This window comes from Hyperoodon ampullatus (genome assembly GCF_949752795.1).
Source record: "Hyperoodon ampullatus genome assembly, chromosome: 12".
NCBI lineage: Eukaryota > Metazoa > Chordata > Mammalia > Artiodactyla > Ziphiidae > Hyperoodon > Hyperoodon ampullatus.
This window is the reverse complement of record NC_136925.1, coordinates 57591735-57608171: the sequence shown is the minus strand read 5'-3', so window position 1 is coordinate 57608171 and position 16437 is coordinate 57591735. Positions and strand designations below refer to the sequence as shown.

The 16437-nt window shown below is 39.4% G+C and overlaps 1 protein-coding gene across 1 annotated transcript; it reads right to left on the bottom strand.

Moving 5' to 3' along the window:
* Window positions 1–5415: 5415 nt before the first annotated feature.
* On the bottom strand, window positions 5416–6891 carry TMEM200A (transmembrane protein 200A; the record flags this gene model as incomplete). The annotated part of the gene is made up of 1 exon (XM_079716869.1): window positions 5416–6891. The coding sequence occupies one exon, from the start codon at window positions 6889–6891 to the stop codon at window positions 5416–5418; it is 1476 nt and encodes a 491-aa protein (XP_079572995.1).
* Between the last annotated feature and the right edge of the window lie 9546 nt (window positions 6892–16437).

Here is a 16437-nt window from a genome sequence, read left to right as displayed (position 1 = left end):
GTTTCAGGTGTACAGCAAAGTGATTCAGATATATATATATTTTTTTCAGATTCTTTTCCATTATAGGTTATTACAAGATATTGAATATAGTTCCCAGTGCTATACAGTAGGTCCTTGTTTATTTTATATATAGTAGTGTGTATCTGTTAATCCCAAACCCCTAATTTGTCCTCCCTGCCTTCCCCTTTGGTAACCATAAGTTTGTTTTCTATGTCTGTGTGTCTGTTTCTCTTTTGTAAATAAATTAATAGATTTCACATATAAGTGATATCATATAACATTTGCCTTTCTCTGACTTACTTCACTTAGTATGATATTCTCTAGGTTCATCCATGTTGCTGCAAATGGCAATATTTCATTCTTTGATTTTTAAATGACTATTTCAAGATGACATCAACTATTGAGTAAAAGGCACTTCAGTGAAGTAGGCCTTTTTTCCCTGGTGCCATCATCCTGGGAGAAAGAGCATATAGAGAGAAACCAACTGAATTATTTCAGTTTGAATTCAGATCACAAAGGACTTAAATCACCAGATGGGGATCCTATAACAAGTTTATGTACCCTATTATTGACATAAGGTCTAAAACAGGATTACATATAAGGTGGGGGAAGGGTAACAGGGCAATTCATTGAAAGTAAGAGACAGAACAATCTGTGTATGGCTCTTACGGTTCCTGCTTAAGGAACAAATGATTAAGATCTTTGAACAATCTAAACACCATAGCAGTTGAATATATACCACCGGGCAGGCCAACATTTTAATATTTAAAATGCTATAAGTAAAATTTTGGTAAACTGGCAGATTTTTTTAAGAACCTATTTTACTTCTTTTAGTTATTCATGGTGTGTTCCTGTAATGATTAAAAAGGGTTAAATTTGAACTGCTAAAACAAGTAGCTAAAAACTTATCTTCATCTAGTAAATTGTTAAATGCTGGCATAATATCCACTTGGATAAAAAGTTGTGCTAAAATTTTTTTTTTAATGATTTTTACTGATTACCACTGTTTCTTCTAAAATTATATAGATGGAAACACTAATTTCAGCCTGAAAGCTTTTATAATCAATGGTTACTTCTAAGCCAACTATACGGTTTTCTATTTTTTATTATGTATCAAAATCAGTATTTCCTGCTTCAAAAAACTCTACCACTTTTGTTTAAATGATTGTACTTACTTTAAGATTATCAGTGTTAACGTAAATCTAAAATTGACCATACATTCTGCTTTGGGCCACCTGCCATCACCTAGTATAGACACTTTTGACCCTGCTTATGAGTCTGCTGACTACTGGCTCATGGGTCTGAAGCAGTTCATCTGGGCTGGGGGAAAATATTAGTTCATTATGACTGCTGTAACAAATTACACAAAAATAGTGGATTAAAACAACATGTATTTCTTCTCTTACAGTTCCAGAGGTCACAAGTCCAAAATCATTTTCACTGTGCTAAAGTCAAGGTCAGCCAGCAGGGTTGGTTCCTAGAGAGGCGCTGAGGGCAGAATCCATTTCCTTGGTTTTACCAGCTTCTAGAGCTTCCTTCCTTGTATTTCTCAGCTCATGGCGCCTCCCTCCATCTTTAAAGCCAGGATCTTGGCCTTCCATTCTCTAGCTGCTTGGGTCACATCATCATCTCCTCTGCTTCCTTCTTACAAGGACTTTTGTGATTACACTGGGCCCACATGAATAATCCAGGATAATCTCCCCTCACTTTAAGATCTTTAACTTAGAGTTGCAAGTCCATTTTGCCATATGGGACATCGACACTTTTAGAGGATTTTATTCACCCTACCCCAGGGGGTATACTTGGGGGGTAGGGTGGGGGCAGTGTGAAGCTTGAAGAGCTCTTAGGTGACACTTTCAGACAGTAACAGCTCACATATGTTGAGTGTTCGCTATGGGCCCACGCAGGCACCATCCTTGATCCCCTATGAGCATCAAACCATTTAATCTATAGCAATGGATCTTCATCCCAGGGCACCAAGAACCCGGGGTTTTAGAGTTAGAAAGGACTTTATAATTTATGTTCTTACCCATCTCATTTCCCACTTGAGGAACGAAGGCTTGAAATTAAGAAGTTAATTGAAATTGAATTAATTGAAATGCAGAGATGAAGTGATTTATTCAAGGCTACACAGCTAGGGTGGCAAAGCCATTGGGGGCATACTGTGCTCTTGTCACCTAATCCAGGCTAAGAACACGCAGCTTTCCTGCTTCTCAAGGGCATACCTCATGTGATGGGCACAACCTCAAATTCGTTGTTTAAATCCTAACCCCCTGTACCTCAGAATGTAACCCTATTTGGAGATAGCGCCTTTTAAAAGGTAATTAAGGTGAAATAAGGCCTCTAGGGTAGGGCCTGAATCCAACATGACTGGTGTGGTCATAAGGCAAATATACACCAGAGACACACAGTGAGAGAGTAGCTTCTGCAAGCCAAAGAGACAGGCCTCAGGACAAGCCAAATACCTTGATCTTGCACTTCAGACCTGTGAGAAAATAAATTTCTATTGTTTAAGCCACCCAATCTGTGGTATTTTGTATGGTAGCCTGAGCAAACTAATATACCCCAGATAGACCACAGGCCTTAGAAACTCTTTGGACTAGAGGCAGCTAGTTCATTGTCCAGATTCCTGGGGTTTCCCAGAGGAAGAAATGGAGTTTATAAGTAATCTGCAATATTTATAAAAGCCTAAGGGAAATGTACAAAATACAATCTAACTAAAATTCCAGGTTCCATTGCTTTGGGGTGGAATTACATGAAGTCAATATGGTGACATCAGCTATTTCATATTCGTCTAAAATTTTACTTAGCAACACATCTTTGATTAATTTAAAATAAGAAAATTATTTATTGTTTAATAAATTTGGTTTGTCTGGTAAGTAAAAACTCAGGCTTTTTGATGGAGTGGAGGCTGAACAGAAATCTCTGCTTTGAGCTCCCAATTCCTTTATTCAAATCTTCCAAGATCCATGCTGTTTAATCCTCTTCAAGTTGCTAGAGCTCTTTCAGGGGTGAGCTGAACAAATTATATGGCTTTAGTCATTTGTCACATCAGGGGTGTTGTGAGCCATTGTTTTCAGATCTGGGAGTATCACGGACATTTGCTAGATGCTATGTATCTGGTTATTTTCCTGAAAGTCAATGAAATTTTAAGTGAAAATCATCCTAAGTGTATTAGTCAGGGTTCTCCAGAGAAACTAAACCAATAGAAGATCAGATAGACAGATAGATAGATAGATAGATAGATAGATAGATAGATAGATAGATATACAGACACACACACACACATATATTTATTTTGAAGGATTGGCTCTGGAGCCAAGAAATCCTACTATCTGCCATCTGCCTGCAAGCTAGAGAGGCCCAGGAAAGCAAGTGGTAGTTCTAGCCCAAACTCAAAGACCAAAAAACCAAGGGAGCCAATGGCGTAAGTCCCAGTCTGAGTCCAAAGGCCTGCAGACCAGGAGCACTGATGTCCTAGGGCAGGAGAAAATGGATGCCCCAGCTCAAGTAGAGGGAGGGAATTCATCCTTCCTCTGCCTTTTTGTCCTGTTCAGTCCTTCAGTAAATTGGATTAGATCCACCTGCATCGGTGAGGGCAATTATCTTTACTCAGTCTACCAATTGAAATGCTAGTCTCTTCGGGAGACACCCTAACCGACACACCTAGAAATCTGGACATCCCTTAGCCCAGTCAACTTGACACATAAAATTAACCATCACATCCAAATAACAAAATATGAAAATAGCTTAATACAACAGGTGGATGGACCTAGTTCTTTAACCTAATAGAAGCAAAATAAAAAATCCAGAGCACCCAATGCAGATGCTAGGGTATCAAGCACCTTCAGTAGAATGTATCTGAAAGTTTGAAAAATGGTACTTTGAACAGAAATATATTTTATTCAAAAAATAATGGAAATGTATGAAGAACACACACTTGTATTAAGACTGGAGGTTTATTAAATGCTTTATCATAAAATATTAAGCCCACTCCATTACAATACACAGGCTTGATGTTCTAACAAGTAACACTGTGCCTCAGTCCAAGGAAGCTCGTGATGCTAATACAAGGTGGAATTGTGGGGAGCTACAAATACAGAGATATCTTCCTTCTCCTCTTCCACAACAACTGCAATACTGATGTTCAGAAATGTGTATGCATTGGGAAAAACTTGTAAAATTTCCTGAGTATTCCATTAAACAATTTTTTAAAATTAGGTTACCTTAATGGAAAACATGAAAATTTTCTGATGGAAAATCCATTTTAATATTTATTATCTTCAATAACTGAGAACCACAATCGAAAATATTTATTACACCATAAGAAAGTCTTTGGAGTTATCATAAGGCTTTCTAGCATAAGGTAAATTTCAAGGCAATGTATCAAGGACTAAATTTTCTTCAACCACCAACTTAGTGATATGCAAAGATAAAAGAAATGTCAAGGTTAGCTGATTATCTTCCAAATAACAGGATCTAAAAAATATTGGGGGAAAACAAGGATGTGGGAGTGAGTGCATATTAGATGATAAGAGAGACGGCTAGGAAAAGGTACTGAGACTAGTTAGCATTAACTAGCATGTATTTTTATTCATTAGTCAATCTTTTCTTCATATATATAATTATTTCAAGATAGCACTTCTAAACACTAAATTGGTTCATTCATTTTTCAAGTCAGTTGCAAAGAAATTTTGATTCTGAATATCTAAAGTTATAGCTGAGCATTTTGATATTTACCCCTAAGAATATCTGGCATTCTCAGTCATGGCTCTTGAATACATGGTTTCTTAATAAAATATCACTAAAATAGAACTGATGTTGAAAAAAATACTACCTACCTAGAGCTCAGAGTACTAGTCACAACCAAACTCAACCAATTCTTGTCAATTAGCTACTCAGAACTAAGCCAATTTAACCAATTCACATTATTTAGCTTGCACAGAAGCTAGACCTTTTTCCTTTTAAATAATTTAACCAATCCTATATAAAAGCAATTTTTCAGAAAATGACACCTAAGATTTGCATTGAATTTGGCACTTCTAGTCTATACTTTGGTACCCTGCCTTTTCTAAACTGGACACTTTGCTCTATGAATATGACCATCAGTGAAAGAACTTTAAAGTAAAGAATAGGAACTTTAATTTGGATGGAAGTATTTTGTATTCATATTAATGAAAGAGCCCATGCTTTCAAGGGAATAGAAAAAAATAACTTCATATCTAGTAATATAGAGTACTGCAATCCTAAGTAATCCAAACATATAACCATCTCCATTACAGAATTAAGCAGCCAGGTCTAATACACTACAAACCATTTGATTAAAAAGGCTTATAACCAAGGCTTTAACAAGGGAACACTGGTGAAAATAGGCTTAGAATATATAGCCTTGTAAAATAAGATATTTTTTCAACATTAAAACCTTGTTTCAGAAGTTCCCCGCTTCAAGTTGTTACTCAAAAACTCATCATGTTCAAAACTCAAATTATTGTGAGATCTTGAAATCATAAGAAGCTTCTCCTTATTAGTAAAGTCCTTCTTAATTGCAGCTTGGGGTACAAGCAGCCTCTCCATCGGGTCCTCTTTGTTCTCTAGTTTCATGTATCCTTTGCTGTTGCTTCTATCCAACCGAGGCCAACTTGGATGTTTCCGTTGTTCTGCCTGAACGGTTAAGGTGGAGCGACCCCGGTCTAAGTCTAAGGATTTCGAGTGTGATGAGAGCAAATGCAAGGATGTGTTGGACCCAAACTGTCTTCTAGCATCCCCAGGAGACAAGAGCTGTCCAGCCCCAGGTCCAAGGGCCACAGAGGACTTGTACTGACTTGACAGTGACTCCCCAACGGAATTATTCCTTGGGAGCATCATACTGACTGGCTGGAAGGACTGACTAGTATTGGGCAAAGGGACCATAAGGGAGTCCATTGACAAATTCCTCGACCTACTTTTGAGGTTATCAGCATCCTCAGTGATGTTATCTATACTGGGCTCATCAATAACGCAATTATTAAGTTTGATCACAGGCAATGTAAAAGTACTGATGGACGATGACACAATTGACTTGGTTTCACATTTCTTAGGGCCACTGGTCTTATCATCAGTTGTCTGGGAAGGAGGTGGATAGAGGCCACAAACAGAGTTAGAGCTGGCAGAGAGCAAAGGTGGCATAAGATGTCCAAAACTCTTACTTTCATTTCTCACCAGCTCGTCCTCCTCAACAGAGCTGTCCATCCGAAAACTGCTCCTAAAACCTGAAAAAGAAGCAATGGTATTTGCTGCCAGTCTCGAGGCACAGGAGTTCCCATTCTGTTTGACTTCCGTTTCCCCCATTAAACCAGGGTAGATGCCATTCATATGCTTTTGCTCCTTGATTCTTAGCGTGTGGATGTCGATGACTGTGGAATAGATATCCCTCATATGTATGACTTTTGTTTCTTTGTCACGGTTCTCGTGAAGAATGGCATTAGCACAGATGAAAATGAAAATGCCAATCCCCATTGTGAAAGGTCCAAGCATTTTCATGTTATCAGAATGCAAATGCTGCTCAAAGAAGCGAACCACCACACCACCTTGGCTCCGGATGACCTGAGTTTCGTTTGTTGACAATGTCGTCTCAGCATCGAGGAAACGTTCTTTCTGAGGCCAATATCCAAGGACTGCCATTGCGATTCCTACAATGGAGATAAGGACTCCTAAAATGAGGAAGAAACCAGATGGGGAATAAAGCCGGATTTTGCCGCGAACAACCACGACGTCGGCCCGAGGTCTACGCCTGACCGGTTTCTTCTCCTGGGCAGCAGGTGACGGGCTGAGGTTGACATGATGCTGCGATCTGGCAGAGTCTTGCCTCTTCAAGGCGGCCAGGCCAGTTATCACTCCACCAGTTGCTATCATAGTTCAGTCTTTTATTCTGAAAAGAAGAGAAAAAGACGACAATCTAAGTATGTTCTGAGGTACACACAGCAGTTCAGCAATTGTTTATATAAGACGTTGTGGAAAAACCCGAATGAACATTTTGGCCAACCTGTATATTGTTGTTGTTATTGTTTCATGTAATGCAATGGGGCCGAGGAATAAGTCTTTAATTTGGGTAGAAGTTTTGTTTATTGACTAATGTAAAATTCTGGAGATTTCCTTTTTTGGCTGAATTAGTGTTTCTATTATTAATGAAATGTGAGCTCAAGGTAATTTTACTTAAATAATTTTATCACTTATATAAAACAGTTCCTTGGTCACAAGATACACATATTCTCTGTCTCTCTCTCTCTCTCTCTCTCACACACACACATACATCATCCTTCATTATCTGTTGTTTTAAAGAAACAGAAAAATCCAGAACACTTAATAGACCCCAAACTCTAGATTTACAAATAGAATACATTCCAGCAACTCACAGTTCTAAGACCATTCTTGTGAAAGTCACCAATGAACTCTTACCTATCACGTTTAATTTCTCCTGCTCAATTCTCATCTTCCTCACTTCTCTCTTTCCATGGAAATTACCTGACCCTTCCTTTCTTGAAACTCTCTCTTGTCCAGCTATTTATGATACTAAGTCTTCTGGCTCTTCCCTGACCTCACTGACTATTTTGATTTTGGCTCATCCTCTCTTGCCTAAAAGTAGACCACCTTCCCTCCAGTGTCCTGTCCTTGGCCATCTTCTCTTTATGCTCCCCCTTGGTATTCATTTTCCCTCCCACACTTTCCACCATTTCCTTTAAGCTAATGAGTCCCAAGTCTGTATTTCAAACTGTAGCCTGAGTTTCAATTTCACATTTCCAGCTCTCCATTGGGGGACATATATATGTACATTCGTGCTCCTCTAGCAAAGCTGAACTCACCTTCCATCCCACAACACACAGAGCTGGACTCATCTTCTACCCGTACTACTTGACTTGTCTGACTTTTTCAATGCTCTCAGTTCTCAGGCTTGACACTCCATAGTTATCTTTAACTCCTCCCTTCCTTCTTCCTCTCATCTTCCAATCAGGTTCTAACTCCTAGAAATGTTCACTATAGAATGTCTCTCAATTCTACCCCTTCATTCCAATCCTGCTCTTCCCAGCCTAGTGCAGGTCTTATGAACTCTTACTAGACCATTATAATAACTTCCCAACTGGTCTTCCAAACTCCATTTCTCTTCCTCCACAATCAAGCTTATGCACTGAGGGCAGATTAGTTATCCTAAAATACAGTTCTGAAGTTGTTTAAAGAGTGGAAGAATGGATAAAATATTCTCCACTACCTACCAAAGTTTTAATCTGGGATTTCAAACCCATGAATTCAACTACTGAATTTAGCTTCATCTCCAACTGCTCTCTTTCATTTACAAAAACTAAAACACGACCATATTGCCTGTACTCCATACTATACTATTTCTGAGACTCTGTTAATAATGTTTCATCTGTCTAGATCCCCCTTTTCACATATTTCACATATTATCATCTGGCTAATCACTGAAGCTGATATTCCACTTCCTTTATAAAGCCTTCTGTGACTCACTAAGCAAACTCCCACACGAGTTAATTCCTCAGAGCATTTTAGCAAGTGTTCTATGGCACTCACCATATTATAATGTCTTTGTTCTTCCACTTCTTGTGGTCAAACATCAAGTTCAATCCACATTTTTATTATCAGAAATATTTAATATCATAACTTACACATAGCTAGTGTCAAGAGATATTTGCTAAAATGCTCAGTAAGGGAGTAATACTTTTCCTGAGATTTGCTATATAATCATAATATTACTATATTAACTTTCTTAGTTAAAAATTTGAACAAATTTAATACCAAAATAAAAAGCAACATTTTGTGACTTGGTAAAATATTTGTCATTATTTGTGATGAATATATCTCAAGCTGCCAAATCTGGCTGGTAGGAAACAGAGAATATTTTAAGACCCACAAGGTCTCTGGCAAATTTCTGAGAGGGTTGCTTCATGGCATCGAATTCTGTCTTGCAAAATCAAGCTCTCCTTTTGAATTTCTATTTATGATTTTTGAATTGTCCTTAAATAACAGGGTCATGGATGGTATCTAGAGTTTTAGCTAGCTGAACTGGCTGGTGAGTAAATCCAGCCTTCGTTGGAATTGTAAGTTAGATTAAAGGAGTTGAATATTGGAAGAACAAACCATATTATAACCCATAGCTCTAAATTTATCAAAGTATACATACCATAGCTTAGAACCTTTCCCAAACCTTGGCTAAAACAAAGCTTAGTGTCAACCTACGTTTTCTTGAACCAAAAACAGTTTCGAGCTCAGGAAAAAATGCTTAGATTACATAGGAGCCATCTAACTCAATTATTTCCATAATGGCAGGATAAGGATTTTGTCTAAACTCTTTCTGAATAGAATGAAAGCAAGGGCAAAAGACTCACATCTGGTTTAAAAGCAACCTCGGTGGATTCCCATTCCATACACATTCCCAGTCCTCCCCAACTTGGGAAAACATTTTCTGCTAGTGATGCCATTTTCTATTCCTGAAGCTGATAGAAGAAAAGGGGCTGGAAGAGAAAAAAAAATAGTTTGAGAAGTACAGATGAGGAGAGAAGGTGGAAAAGTGCAGTGAGTGACTGGGCTGTTTTGTGAGCAAGCAAAGCCAGTCAGAAGAGACAGGAAGAAAAAGCAAGGGCCGTTTAAGAGTGTGAACGAAGGGAGGAACGATTCTTGGAGGAGTTTATAAATCGAGATGAGAATGAGGGGGAGACGGAGGCTCACACAACTTCTTCAGTCAGTCCGCCCTGGCCAGCCGGACAGGGGCACCAACACGCCCAAGGATCGGCAAGCTCAGGGTGGGTGTCAGTGTCCTCCCTCAATTCCAATCAAGGCAATTCAACACCAAGTGAGCCTCTTTGGGGATTCAGGACCCCAAACTGGCCCTGAGTTGGCAAAGCAAAAGTGCACAAACTCAGTCCCTGCTTCAAAGAGCTTGAAAGCTAACAAAGGGGCTCATACACCTACATAAAACATAACGTGGTACCCTAGAATAAAAGTTTCGATCAGGGAGGACCTTGACAGCAGGCTTCATGCAGGCAAGAGCATTCTAACATTTATCACAGTAAAAAAAATCAAGTGAATGGCACTTCGGGTAAGGTCAAGAAAAAGAAAGGCTGGGGAACAGAGCTCTGCCCAGCCTTTGGCACCCAGTGTGGCACTGAGGGAGGGAACCAGGCAAGGCTAGAGAGGGAGGGGGAGGGCCAGGTCTTGGGAGGGAGCAAGAGTCATTCCCGAATGCTTGAATGCTACACTCACGCTCAATGGAGTTGGAGGAAGATGCAAAACACAGTTGCTGTCATCTTAGGAAAATGAATCTCAACTTATAGACGAAAGCCGTAATGAGGGACTGATATTGGGAAATAACATGAGGATGCTAAAGGCAGCTTTGCAATAAGAAACTTAGTGAAACTATAAAACCTAGAAGCAGTGAATGCACAGGCCTCAGCATCTTCAAACTGCCATGTGAGCTTGGTCCAATGTGTTCAGTACATGCAAAAACAGCTTAAGTCTACTTCTTTATTTATGCTGCATAGCCACATCTCTTCCATCCTACACTTGTACGACTTTTCTTTTTTTGCTGGTGGTGAAGGGACTGGAGTATAGGGACCCCATTAACTACAGTTTTCTTATTGTGACAAATCATAGCATCCTTCTAAGTTTTAATAATAACAATAACCGTAATAATGGCTAACACACAGTGCTCGTAGTCAGGCACCACTCAAAGTGTCTTAGGTAAAAGAACATATTTATTCTCACAGCAATTCTGGAGGTGGACACAATCATTATGATCATTATGATCTCTATTTTGCACGTGAGAAAACTGAGGCTCAGAGAGTTTAGGTGACTTGCCTAAGGTCACACAGCTCAGAGGTGGCTCCAGAGCGTATGTTCTTACAGAATTTGAGAAGGGGATGGGCCTCTGAATTTGCTCTGAATTTGCTTTTGCTTGAGGTCTTCTTTCCCTGTCCATTTTCTTATTTTGATTCCTGTTTCTGCCCGAACACCAGACCCTAAAGAATGCTTTGTGCCTTTAAAATTGTGACTATGAACCAACTGACTTCCATTTCATGGAGAGCAGATGAGGGTGAAGACCCGTCCTTGGGTGAGCACCGGCCTCTCACATCTGTCTTGATCACCTTCAGCATATGAAGGAGCAGACTCAGAAGAGACCACCCTCCACCCCGACTCCCCTCCCTACTCTGCCATCCTGGATAGGGTAGGGCTGGGGCTTATTTCCTCAAAAATCCAAGTGAAAAATTTTTCTACACTGAATTTCATTTTGTTAACTTGGGCACAGAGTTTTTGTTTATCAGTCTCTCTGGATCCAAGGCTTCACCCAAACTCCTGAAACTTGAAGAAAGCCCTGTGGTATTCCCCTAGAGACCTCGTCCTAGGTGGACATAGTTAATTCATGTAATCAGTAAAAACTGATATCTGGTACTGTAGTAGATATAGGGCTCAAAATATGTGTCCTGGCCTAAAGAATATAATGATTAGCGGCTATTTTTTTTTTTTTTTTTTTTTTTTTTTTTTGCAGTATGCGGGCCTCTCACTGCTGTGGCCTCTCCCATTGAGGAGCACAGGCTCCGGACGCGCAGGCTCAGCGGCCACGGCTCACGGGCCCAGCCGCTCCGCGGCATGTGGGATCCTCCCAAACCGGGGCACGAACCCGCATCCCCTGCATCGGCAGGCGGACTCTCAACCACTGCGCCACCAGGGAAGCCCTAGCGGCTATTTTTTTGAGGGGGTCATTCAACTAGCCTAACAAGAGGGTCAGCTACACTCAGTGTTTCCATATTCTCCAGAGATATCACGATTTTGTCAAATGCCAAGCTAAAAGACAGATATTCTTCTGTTAACAACACAACACAAAACAAAAAATTAGTTCGGGTTAACTTTTAGCTACATATCAATCATCCTGTTTTTCATTCTCAGTGTTTATAAATCAGCTACAATTTTTCTAGCAACAGCTATAAAGATCAGCAGCTTAAATTTCGCACAACACACCTGCTTCTTCACTGTGCAAACCAGGATCCTGTTGGGCTATCTCCAGGCCTTTGCTATCATACCCACTCATCGTAGAGCTCAGAAGTCATCAGTAGGAATTCAATTTCATTTGCTACCTTTCTCACTACAGACGCAGACTCTTGCATTCTTTCAAGCACACTTAACATCTACTCGTCTACCTTGGGCTCATCTCCCCGCTGGACCATGTTTATTGTACACCTTTCAGCTGAAAGCTCTTTCTCCTTGACTAGGAGGATTTCTGCCTGTGTATCACGTATCAACACTACACCATCCCGTCTAACTGTCAGGTTTACCCTCTCCTATTCTTGCTCTCATTATACTTCTAAAAGCCTTATTGTTGTTTTCCTTTACCCTTTTTACAAGTTTAAGCACATTCTGGAATTCACTTTTCACAGCCCTAATCCATACAAGTTTTTAATATTCACAGCCCCATGGAAGTTTATTCTTGTACACTTAAGTCTTCTTCTGACCACACTGACCTACTCTTCTGACCACACGTGAGCCTGTTATACACCAGATGTGATTCTAAATGCATTCACATGCTCATATCTAAGGTAATGGTAAGTAAATAGACTTGCAGAGTTGAAAGTTTTAGAAGACTTTGAATCCAGACATTCCTTTTAGCCAGCTAGAAACAGGAATGTTTTCTAAGATCTAACAATGAATTAGCAGAAAGAATAGGATTGGAATTTAAGTTTTCAGACTCCCAGGCCAATGTTCATTCTTGGTTAGATATTCCTCTTTGTATTATTTTTCATGCTATCTTCCAATGCCTCGCTCACTGCCTGGAGTGTAGTTAAGTGCTCAGCAAGTTTATTTGTTGACTGTGAACTGCCTTGATGAAGGCTTGACTATGACTGAAATATGCTAGTAACTAGGGACACAAAGATAATAACACCCGATCCTTGATTTCAAAAAGTATGGTGTCCAGTGGGAAAGCAGTCAAAGTACACATTTAAAGTAGAATGAATGAATTGCTCTGATGGAGCTATACTAGAGAATGCTCTTCCACACTATCTGGAGGAATCAAGAGAAGCTTCCAAGAAACAGCAGCAGGTCATGGAGACCTGGTGCATCAGTAGGAGTTTGCCATGCAGATTCTAAGTCATTCTCGTTCCTCACTGTTTCACAAGAGTCCTCGCCCTACAGTTTTTCTTCCTCTTCTCAGCTGAAGTGTGCCTATTATTTTAAACATATTTGATATTGTCTTACGTATACTTCGAATTTTTATTCTAATCTTGAGGTTTAAAAAGTTGCCAGACAGTGAGGCTATCTGCCAAAAGGAAGTGAAAATTAATCTATGCCTTCAGGACCAAACAAAAGCATTATATTAAAACCCCATGTGGTATCCACAGATGTGTCAGATGGAAATATTTTCTGTTCAAGCTAGAACAGTTTGGGGACCTTCTTGCCTGTAGAGACATTTTAAACTTTTAGAGGAGGATTTCTAATCTATATCTTTACCAGAGTTGAAAGAGAAAATGCCTATGGGTGACAGATAGCTCAATCATATTAAAGTTTAAAAAATAAGAATAGAATAGAAATCATTTTTTAATGTGTAGCATAATGGTTTTGCACATGGGCCTTGAAATCAGAAAGACAGGGGTTCACACCCTAGCTTCATCACTTGATAGCCATGCAACCTTGGGCATGCTGTTTTAAACTTTTCTCCTCTCAGTTCCTTCATGTATAAAATGGCAAAACCCGTCTTTAATACAGAGGATACAGTACACTGGGGCAGAAGACCTGGGGGGACTTGAATCCCTACACACCACTTAATAGCCATCCTTGAAAAACTGGCTCAACCTTTGGAGCCTCAGTTTCCTCACCTGTAAAACGAGGATAGTACCAATAAGGTTGTTGTAAAGCAAAGGAAATGATAAATGCAAAGCACAGCTCAGTGTCTGGGAACTAAGGTCTACATCAGTGATGTCAGCTGTGTCTGATTTTAAGGTCTTCTTGAGGATAAAATGAAGCATATAAAGTGTTCACTATAGTGCTGATTACAGTAATTTCTCAATAAACAATAGCTATTAACTCTTCACTGTTTATTATTATTAACCCTTTCATTGTTCAGGTAGGTAAACTAAAAATATATTTTAATATATTGAGTTAAATAATTAATGATGGGTCACTGTATATGGGAAGGAAATTATGACTGCAAGTTTGTCCTGGGATTTAGAGTCAAAAACTATCTGAGTGGCATCTGTGTATTTTAGTGGCAGAAGCGTTAATAATTTGGTGGTTGCAAAGAAGAGTTGAGTGTATGTAAGAGAGAGACAGGTGGGAAATATGTTACAGAAAGAATAAAGCATGATTTTCTTTTCAATTCATTCTATTTGTTGAGATTTGCAGACTTGTCTCTGTCAAAAAATAATAGCAATAATAAAAACAAGGTAGAAAAACCCAAACCAGTTATCTGATGTTTTTACTTAGTGATGCAATTAAATCATATGCCTGAGTAATCTGATGAATTCTGCAAGCACCATTCTGTTTCCATTGGGACACCTGGACATAAAACAGATTGAAAATGAAGAATATGGGTTGGGGATATGAGAACTAGAGAAGATGCTGAAAGGGTGGCATAAAGTGAAAATTTACAAAATGTGAATTTTGTGACAAAAAGTTTAAGCTATGATTTTATGTACATTCTGAAGACCTTTGCTGGCCTACCATAGAGAGAACGGTTTCTTAATAGTTAGTATAGCTCTACTTCCACATGAATGCTAGAACTAAAGGGAAATACAGAATTTTTTGATAATTAGCAGCATGATACCCAGTCATTAAAGATAAAATATCACTTTATGGTCAAGTACCTCCTAAACATGCAGAAAATGTTAGGAATGGAAAATGCACTTGGAAATCTATATATGTTCTTTGTTGCTGACGCTTTCATAACCTGCCAGCCTGACAAACTGTAAAATATGGGCCTAAACCAATTATGAGCTGTGTAACAATGACGTGGAACAATTTCTTTCCAAGGGCTAAAAGCCAGGAAGCCCATGGAATGCAAAAGTCTTCAGGAGGCCAAATAACAGATCCATAATGAGCTGTTAGATAAAACTCTGCTGAGAGCCAGTGGGAGACATTTTCCACAGAAACAGAAGAAATCAGAACCTCTTTCTCCAAAGTAGAAATATACTCCCCGCCCTGGATCCCCATTCTTCAAATCTGAACAAGTCCTTAGAAGGATTGTCACACTCCCTGTTCACTTTGTTTCCTGACAGGAAGTCGACTTGAAATTGATGTAAAGAAGCTATCACTAAAGAAGTCATAAATTTACTAAGATGCAGGAAATTAGCTGAGATATTCCTGCATAAAGAGCTGAAGTATTTAAAATCACAAATTGGACTTTTTATAAAGATCTCTCCTCTGTAGGAGAGCGTATTTTGTAACTTCACTTACAGGTAGGGTGACCATGTTTTTGAAGACAATATTGGAAAGTGAGACTCTAAAAAGTAGTAATGTCCTTTCCAGTAATTTTTAAATGTCTGGAAAAATCTAAACACACGCTGACATTCCTATAGGACAAGGGGAAAAGCTGGAGGGCAGTAGGAAGTTTCAATCCCAGTTGCTCCACTTTCTAGCCAATATCTTGTATATGTCTGTCAGTTTTGCATGGAACACAGCTGTACCAATACCGTTAAGGATGCAAAAGGTCTTACCTTCTTCTCTACTGTAAAGAAGGAACCACCTCTCACCAGAGCAAAAACACCATCTGAATTAGCAGTGAGCCATGTCATCTTTTAATCCACGGTAACAGTATGGTAGTACATCAAATTTCTTATAAAGTTTTCCAACTGACGGTAGCTCTAAGCTACATAGCATTTTTAAAACCCTAGAAAAACATTAGGAAATAGTTCAAAGTCCATCTAGAGAATTTACTTTTTTTCCCCTTAAGTAAAATCTGAGCAGGATTGCCTTTCAGGCAAAATAGAAAGTGGTATGAAGAGAGGCCTTGTGAGGGATGGCAAAACCAAAGTCCACAACTCACACTAAAAAAGAATCTATTAAGCTTGGAAATACAAATGTCCCTTAGCATTTAGGGGACATATGCCACAGGTCCTTTAGAGAAACTCTACTATTGGTAAACGTATTGAAAAAAAAATACAGGAGGCAGTGGGGATGCATGTAACTATTTTTTTTTTTAAATAAATTTATTTATTTATTTTTGGCTGTGTTGGGTCTTCGTTTCTGTGCTAGGGCTTTCTCTAGTTGCGGCGAGTGGGGGCCACTCTTCATCGCGGTGCGCAGGCCTCTCACTGTCGCGGCCTTCTCTTGTTGAGGAGCACAGGCTTCAGACGCGCAGGCTCAGTAGCTGTGGCGCACGGGCTTAGTTGCTCCGCGGCATGTGGGATCCTCCCAGACCAGGGCTCGAACCCGTGTCCCCTGCATTGGCAGGCAGACTCTCAA